Below are 9,721 nucleotides of genomic sequence, written 5' to 3' on the forward strand. Positions count from 1 at the left end.
CGATTTTCCGACGTAAGTCATAACCGTCTTTGGCGGTCAAAAGGTTAAGTAAGTTATGTTAAGAGCAAAAATGTGATTTGTTTTGGATACTAAATAAAACCAATGACTTTTTAAATTTGTTTTTATTACACTGTAAAAACCGAATTTACTCATACAAAGTACACAACATATGTTTAAACATAAACTAATTACTAACTACGAAAAAATCTGCCTAAATTACTGACTTTTGTGTGTATTAAGAACCTAGCTCTTGTCGGTAGCTTTTAAAAGTACATTGGGCCTGGATGTCTGTAGGATGTCTATTAATTATATTTGTCCTCTTAAGAGAACATTTAAGTACTTACTCGTAATCATATTTTTAATTTTTATTCAGTGTTAACAGACATGTATTAACCTCGAAAGTCCTGCGCTTTTGTAACACCTGTACTGTAGTCATATTTACCGGTTGTACTATACCAAGTACGAACCACGAATAGTGCATCAGACCGAGACAAATAGATGTCGTTATTACAGATTTATTTAATGTGAAGTCTTGTTGTCTTTGGGTGAATCAACTTTTTCTTGCTTTTTGCAAGAATTGCCCATACTTATTATTAGCTCTACTTTTGTGAGTTTTAACCTGGCCATCGTGAATAAAGATCCTTATTTTTATTTTACATTAAGGGAATAATAAAAAAAAAACATTTACAATTAAATCTATATGTGACTCAGTGGAAGAGACACTTTTTTCATACAAAAGTGAGGGACAACAATGTCCACTGGGTCACTGCTATATAATATATAGCAGTATAAACTAATTACACTAAATACAAATTAAATTTTCTGACCACATGTAGTCGAAGTATGCGTAATTTTGCTGGCAAAGAAAAGTTGATTCACCCCTTTATATTTTTAGTAGACCGGCCAGCGAAAGAAATCTTCTAAGAATCGATTTTCGCTCATGTTGTTTCGGATATGGTGAATATGATATCGATGTATTCAGTGTAATGCCCTGAACACAAATATATAAGATGACAAGCGCGAAAGTGGTGGGAGTAGTTGCTGTGACGTCATAAATTCGGCAGTAACTGTGGATTGTACAATTTTTAAACGTATTCTAATAATTTGTTAGACCAAGTATTGAAAATGTTACAGTATGTCATATATTTGTGATCTACTCAAAGACCTTTCATTGGGGGCCCCACATGTTATGTTTAAAAGAAAAAAGTTTGTACTGTCGACTTTAGTCACAGCAACTACCCCAACCACTTTCGCGCTTGTCATCTCATATATTTGTGTTCAGGGCATTATACTGAATACCTCGATACTATATTCATCCATATCCGAGACGACATGAGCGAAAATCAATTTTTAGTGAGCGTCAGGACCCCTGGACCACTACAGATATTTGATGTTTAGTACATACTAAAATTTAGTACCTATTTGATACTATTTGGTACCTGAGTACATATATTTGGTACCTCCAGTGATATCGAAAAATCGAGCGAATAAAGTGGCCAGACATTCTGACGTCAGGATGTCTGGACCATTTTTGGTTTTACATAGTTCTAGACAACACTACTAATTGATATCTTAGTCAATATTTACTACCTATTTGGTACCTGTCAATATATTTTTTTCAAATTTTTTTGGCGTACCAGAAAAAAGTTATGATGGAATTTAAAGTTGAAAACTAGTGTAATTACACTAATTACTTTTATATTTCGTTCGACTATATTAATGCCACTAGTCAGTAGAGATGATGTGCGAGTGCCTAAAAATAAATTCCTATTTAAGTTGACGCGCAGGAGGGCAGGCGGATTTGCCTCTATTCTTTTGACTGGCGCTACATACTTCAACGGCACGGCCGGGCTCACAACTTTAAATTCCGTCATAACTTTTTTCTGATACGCCAAAAAAATTTGAAAAAAATATATTGACAGGTACCAAATAGGTAGTAAATATTGACTAAGATATCAATTAGTAGTGTTGTCTAGAACTATGTAAACCAAAAATGGTCCAGACATCCTGACGTCAGAATGTCTAAATAGTATCAAATAGGTCCAAGGTACCAAATAGTATCAAATAGGTACTAAATTTTAGTATGTACTAAACATCAAATATCTGTAGTGGTCCAGGGGTCCTAACGCTCACGATTTTTAGAAGACTTTTCTTTCGCTGACTGGTCTCCTAAAAATATAAAGACAACAAGACTTCACATCAAAAAATCTGTAATAACGACATCTATTTGTCTCGGTCTGATGCACTATTCGTGGTTCGTACTTGGTATAGTACAACCGGCAGATATGACTTCAGTACAGGTGTTGCAAAAGCACAGGACTTTCGAGGTTAATACATGTCTGTTAAAACTGAATAAAGATAAAAATATGATTACGAGTAAGTACTTAAATGTTCTCCTAAGAGGACAAATATAATTAATAGACATCATCTAATTTAAAAAGAAGCTTAGGAAATATATTGGAACGGAACGCATTTTGTCAGTTTGATTTGATTGAAGTAACGAAGTCAAGTCATTCAAGTGACGCTGTTTACCCTCCTTTTTCGTTTGGCGCCTGTTGTGTCGTACGCGTCCTCCGTGATTGTGCTCTATGTGATTAATAATAACACCTATTCGTTTCATCGAAAACATGTACTCACATCATGTACATTATGTGGTATTTGATATTGAGTGGCCCAATGTTTTAACTCTGTTTTGAAATCATCTTCTTTTATAGACTTAACAGAATCTGAATCAGATAGTAAATGCTCATTATCACTAGTAATGATATGATTATCGTGAGAAATGTCATGTTCTATCAATAAACCGGAATTATTTCTAGATAGTCCGAGTTCTTAACCAGATGTACAGTCCGGTCTGGCAGAAAGCATGAAACTTGGCATGTATATAGCTTATAGGTTTATAAGAAAATATGGAAGTAGAAACACGCTGAGGTGTCAATGTTTCCCCTCTTTCCCCCAACTTTTGTATCCCTGATTTCAGTTTTTTAATATTTCCATGAAAACCGTGAAAGCTATCATCACGATGTCTAGGAGAAGTATATTCTTCATAAAATTCTCTACAATATTGTCTATGGAAGTATAAAGCTAGAACTTATAATTTTCAAACTATGCTCATTTTCCCTAACGATATTTCTCTTTGGTGACCTGAACGATAAGTAAGACTAGCGACTTTGCTCTTTTACCTGTGGCGATGTTGCTTCACAAAATTGTTCTTTGGGTCAAACTGATCCGGTTTTGCTCAATAGTTAAGAAATCGCACGTCACTACCCCCACAAAGACAAGGGGAAAGGGCCGGTTTCCTCGGTGAAAACTATGCATTACATCTTTTTGCTCTTAGCGACTAGGGCAAATCGTATATCATTTTCGTGTAATATAGGGACGAGTTAATCATTTCTGAAAAAATCGTTGCACCTTTTCATACAAAAATAACGATTTTATAGCAAAATAATGAATTTCGATGTATTTCAATAAGTATGGAAGTTATGGCATTTACAGTTACAATGCGGTAATTATCAACAAATAAAACATAGGACAGATTAGCCAATAACCCAGTTCTGATGATGGAATCGTGGAGAGGTCGAGGGAACTCCTCAAATATTAAAGGCATAAGATATAGTGATTTTTGTGTTTCTATAAGAACAGCATGCATTTACGTTGAGAACATTGACAAATCGTTATTTTTGTATGATAAGGTGCAACGATTTTTTTCAGAAATGATTAACTCGTCCTTATATTACACGAAAATGATATACGATTTGCCCTAGTCACTAAGAGCAAAAAGATGTAATGCATAGTTTTCACCGAGGATTACGGCCCTTTCCCCTGTCTTTGTGGGGGGTAGTGACGTGCGATTTCATGACTATTGAGCAAATTCGGATCAGTTTGACCCAAGGAACAATTTTGTGAAGCAACATCGCCACAGGTAAAAGAGCAAAGTCGCTAGTCTTGCTTATCGTTCAGGGCACCAAAGAGAAATATCGTTAGGGAAAATGAGCATAGTTTGAAAATTATAAGTTCTAGCTTTATACTTCCAAAGACAATATTGTGGAGAATTTTATGAAGAATATACTTCTCCTAGACATCGTGATGATAGCTTTCACGGTTTTCATGGAAATATTAAAAAACTGAAATCAGGGATACAAAAGTTGGGGGAAAGAGGGGAAACATTGACACCTCGGCGTGTTTCTACTTCCATATTTTCTTATAAACCTATAAGCTATATACATGCCAAGTTTCATGCTTTCTGCCAGCAGGGACTGTACTCTCATACTTATTAGCCGTTAAGAACTCGGACTAAGAACCTTGGAATACAATTTCAGATTGAGAATTATTATATGAAGTACATGGCAAATTAACTAAGGAAGAGGATGCACTTACAGTTGTAGTACTCTTTTTTAAATTTGAAATTACATTTAACTGTGCTTCTTTGGCTCTTCTCAATAATTGACGTTGGCCAACTATGGCTTTTCTCGAATATTTTATTTTCTCTGCCATGTTTATTGTTGTTTATTAATCTTCTTCAATCTTTCGGGGGCATGTTTTAGCCAAATTTTAATGGAATCTTCTACGTCTTTAGCTGTAGACCCAGATGTAGTGGTGACAACTCCTTCTATAAAGATAAAGATATAATACATTTGTTAATGTTATAACATTACTACTGAATGGCAACCTAATAATTCAAATAAAGGATCCGGCAGACCCCGCCGACAGTGGCGAGGCGAGTTTGACTCCTTTCTAAAAGTACGGCCAGAGACTGCTCAAGATAGGGAACAATGGAAAAAGTGGGACGGGTCCTTTGCCCAGCAGTGGGACACTATAGGCTCGCAATAAAAAAATATAACTATTTATGCAAACTAATAAGTTTTTACTTCATCTCCAGATTCTCCAGCATACAGATTGCTTTTTTTACAACTAACCATATTGTACGAGGTAATTAGGTAGGTCATATTGAACAACTTTTTCTATGGGACGTGGACCAACCCCAAAATCCTAAAAAATTTACCACAAGTTATGAAACAGCCAACTTACCCACGATACAATCTCGCAGGCGCAGTTGGCAGAAAGGCTTTTTGTTCGATCTCTTTCCATAAAAGTTGTACTGTTGAGCCAGCTGGTCAGTGAAACAAAATTTCATTAGCCGAGACACTGCTCGCAATATCCCTGCCTCCAATAGTTCTCATGTATGAATCCTGTAACAAACAAAATAATGTATAATTGAAAAATAGCAAATAAAAATTATTGTTGGTCAGACTAATTTAGTACATACATACATATAATCACGCCTGTTTCCCAGAGGGGTAGGCAGATATCACGGATTTCCATTTACTACGATCCTGACAAACCACTAATTGAGTGAAGATTATAGCAATATGTGAAATACATTTTTTAGCCGAGTTTAGACGTGCAAGTTATAAGAGATGCAGATATTTGCCAGTTTTGCCACCCACTCTTACCTATAGTTGCATCTCAAAACTTGCAGCAATAACTTGCTGGTCTAAACTCAGCTTTACAAATGTTGTATTACTACTAAATAAATAAATAAATTGCACCCTCTTTTTCAAGATGTTCCTTCCTTCTTCCTATGAATGTAATAAGCTGTCTGAATGAGATAGCTTTGAAGCTACAAGGCCGCCTATTGGTGCAAATATTCTCCATTTATCTTTTTTCTGTAAATCTTATTATATGGTGTTCAATAAAGAGTTATTGTAGGTATTGTAACTTACCAAATTGTCATAATTTTCTTTTTTCTCTATTAATAATTCAGTTGTAGTTAATTCATCGGCATTTTGAATTGGGAATTTGAATTCCGGTTTTAGGCTACCTTTCGATGTGCCTGCATGTTTTAACAGACTTATTATTTGATCATTTTGAGTTTTGATACATGTCAACATTACAGCACTTTTGTTTGGTATCCTAAAAAATAAATATAAAATAAAAACAGTGTAAGTGCAAAGTGGTCAAATATATCGGAACAAGACTTGAGAGCGTGTACATTGGCCGCTGCGATATAGATACATGTTAAGTATGCCGACTGTACACACTCGCCGAGACAATAGTAGGGGGAAATTAGCTAAAATTACGGCATAATTAATGGAAGGTTTTTTTTTAATTGAAATATGTACTTTATAGACAGAAATTATTTTTCATCAACCCTCCCCACTCCTCCCTCCTCTGCGTCACCCCTCTACCCTTCCTTAAAGTGCCGAAAATGCGGTTTTTCTCGATTTCTGACAAAACTGTTGAAGATACAGAAAAAGCGCGTAGGAACGAAGTAATCCTTAATAAATTTACTACAAATCATTCATTAACACTTTGGTTCTAGCATTTATAGTTTACGCGTGATCCGTCACGAAAGTTGGTCCTTTGCTGCAATTTTCTTTAGTAAATGTTAAGTTTTCGCCCAAAATGCATACGAAATCGTCGAAATTTGTTTGATATAACTAAAATATTGTAACTCATGACTAAAATAAAATTAAGGGGAAAAAATCACTACCATGGGTGGAATTTCCAATATTTCTTGGAATTCCAGTAACTATTTAAGACGTAATATTTTCACGGTAGTAGTCGCTAGGAGTACCATTGATCTATATAGTATATCTATGACTGGGGATGAGCTTTTGGTAGCTGTTGGTAGAGCCCTGGAGTATCAATCCAGTAGCCGTGAGTTCAAGTCCCACCCATGGTAGTGATTTTTCCCCCTGAAATTCATTTTCAGTTTATAATATTTTAGTAATATTAAACAGATTTCGTAAGCAATTTGGAAGAAAACTTAACATTCACTGAAGAAAATTGCAGCAAAGGACCAACTTTCGTGATGGATCACGCGAAACCTATAAGTGCTAGAACCAAAGTGTCAATAAACGATTTGTAGTAAATTTATCAAGGATTACTTTCTTCCTACACGCTTTTTCTGTATCTACAACGGTTTTGTCAGAAATCGTGAAAAACCGCATTTTCGGCTATTTAAGGGGGTGAAGAGGGGTGACGCGGATGGGGAGGGTTGATGAAAAATAACTTCGGCCTGTAATGTACATATCCCAATCAAAAAAAAATCTTCCATTAATTATGCCAACATTTTCATACATAACTTTCCAGAAGCAACGGACTACAACGCGAGATGGGCACGCCATTTCAGTCATCAATTCTTATATTATAAATGCGAAAGGAACTCAGTCTATCTGTTAGCATTTGACGGCCTCCTAGCCTACGCCTAGTTGGTAGTGCAACTGCTTACATAGCAGGAGATTCTGGGGTCGAACCCCGGTAAGGGCATATATTTGTGCGTTTATCACAGATATTTGTTCTTGAGTAATAGATGTTTCTATGTATACAGTATACCATTGGACAAAGCCTTAAATCCACATAGGGTTATTTCTCAGAAGTGCTCTAACGCCATTATTTTTTAATTCATAAAAAGATTTTTCCAATAACTGACACAACAACAATAATCATACTGTATTAGTAGTTATTTGTTATACAAGGGGGCAAAGTTGTATTTTAATGCCGAGTGTGGAATTGGAAAACGAGCAAGTGAAAGGATTCTATAGTTGAACCACGAGCGAAGCGAGTGGTTCGAGAATTGAACTTGCGAGTTTTTAAAACACGAGTCAACCTATAAAGGTTCCTAGTTGACTACGGAACCCTAAAAAGTACTACATCATAGTCATCCTGTCACTGCAATGTCACAGTTTCGTTTTCTTTCAACCCCTTATTTGCCAAGAGTGGCACTGCAGCTTTAGTAGTTTCATGTGTTCTGCCTACCCCTTTATGGGATACAGGCGTGATTGTATGTATGTATGTATGTATGTATCATAGTCATATATAGTATATTACCTACCTGTTAATCCCTGAACTCTCGATGGCGTTGCTGCTGGCTCGTCGCTGCCGATATTCGACGGTTGTTCATATCGGCACCGGGGACTAACTTGGCGTGCAAAGGGAGTTAACCGTCCGTCGCCGTCTTCTGCCAAATCTGACAACATACAAATATAATAAGTTTTTGGCAAAAAAATATATTTTTGGTACAAGCTCTTATCGCTGCATGACTGCACTTTTCTTACGACAGACAACTAATACTCATCGAGACAATTCTAAGAAAAACCATTTTATGACGCTATGATCCTTGGAATTTACATACAGGTCGACCTAATATAAAAGCTTGTTACTATAAAAATAAAAGCGGAAATTTTTTAGTACCTACCTATTAATAAATAAAGATGAATCCAACAAAAAGTCATCCTTGCTGTTTACAGCAGCCTAGCAGGGAACACAGTAATGAACACCACACACACACATACATGATGATGAAAGTTAAAGCGCCGCATGGGTTAAAATATATAAACATGGATATCTTACCTTGCAGTCTGTTGTCACTGTTTGTCAAGATGGGAAGCTCATCTGCTACAGTCAGTAATGAGAGGGTTCCTGTTGGCAAAAAACATTTAATTTAATATGAATTATATTTACACCCCCAGGTTAGCAATTTATTTAAACTCTAAAGTTGGCCTTAGTATGTAATACATTATAATTTATAATTAGTATAATTACAGGGTTTGACAAAAATGACTATTCACTTGTAAGCCGTTAATCAGGTATTTTGCGTGCCTGAAGAATCTATTTTATTATAGGTCAAAGGTTACCTTGCCCAATTACCTTTTTAAATGTTATGCATTTTTATGAAGCCCTACCCAAATCTAAACTTTACCAGGTAAGAGTATAATATGTGTTTATCTATTATTTATTAATTATAATTTACTTACTTTCTGCTATTGAAGCGGTTTCTTGGGCAATGTTTGGCTGAGCTTGACGACTATCTGCACAAAACATAACATATAATTTTTGAAATTAGGTACTTCGGAATTACATCATTAATATCAACTAAATTACTACATATTCATAACAGCACGGGAAGCATGGTCGCGCGATAGACGATAAAATAGCAGGCCGTCCCTATCACACTATTTGTAAGTGCGATAGGGACGGCCTGATATTTTATCGTCTATCGCGCGACCATGCTTCCCGTGCAGGTGTTTTGAATATAAAACCCACCTCCATAATCTCCTTCATTGTCAGCAGCTTGAAGTGGTTGTTTATTTCTTTTTCACTGTTCATCTTCGTCACTGCTGCTAGAAACATATCTTTTTTGCATTTTACGTTTAAGACTTGGTTCTGTTTCGGCTTCAGTCTGTAAGTCTGATGTATCCTCAACCAGTTTCAGTATTTTTTTTGCTTTCTCTAGGTCATCTTTAGGTACATGCAAATAAAAAAATACACACAATATGCAAAAATAATAAATTAACACAAAATAATGCATCCCCTAGTAAACAAGGTTATTAAGTAAACATATAGGATGGACTTGCATTAGTAGGAATAATCTGAAATTGTACGGTCAACCAATTTAATTAGTAGGTCACTTTGAATCTTTGCAGGATTCTTTAAAATGGAAACAGCTTTTACAACTTTTATGGAAGAAGCTTTTACACAGAAGGGGTCTACAGAAGAAAATCAATAATGATTAAAAAACAAATAATCGAAAAGGAAAATCTTTTATGTAGAATAATAAAACTTAAATAAATAAATATTATACGTTAGAATAGCTAGCTCAGTCTATTACTAAAAACAAACACAAATACCTAACTTTAGAGCATATGGGTGAGTCAGTGATTCTGGTACTAGAAGACCGGGTAAAGGGTAAATTTATTAATTAAAAAATGATAATTTA

General features: G+C 35.5%; 1 protein-coding gene across 1 annotated transcript; it reads right to left on the minus strand.

The window, feature by feature from the left end:
- Positions 1-4,126: 4,126 nt before the first annotated feature.
- Positions 4,127-9,148, minus strand: LOC125236102. Its single transcript, XM_048142798.1, has 7 exons — positions 9,121-9,148; positions 9,049-9,075; positions 8,760-8,813; positions 8,356-8,424; positions 7,838-7,972; positions 5,029-5,189; positions 4,127-4,609 (listed from the first exon to the last, which is right to left on the minus strand). The coding sequence occupies exons 1-6, from the start codon at positions 9,146-9,148 to the stop codon at positions 5,134-5,136; spliced, it is 369 nt and encodes a 122-aa protein (XP_047998755.1). The 3' UTR covers positions 4,127-4,609; positions 5,029-5,133.
- Between the last annotated feature and the right edge of the window lie 573 nt (positions 9,149-9,721).

This window comes from Leguminivora glycinivorella, chromosome 18, assembly GCF_023078275.1.
Source record: "Leguminivora glycinivorella isolate SPB_JAAS2020 chromosome 18, LegGlyc_1.1, whole genome shotgun sequence".
NCBI lineage: Eukaryota > Metazoa > Arthropoda > Insecta > Lepidoptera > Tortricidae > Leguminivora > Leguminivora glycinivorella.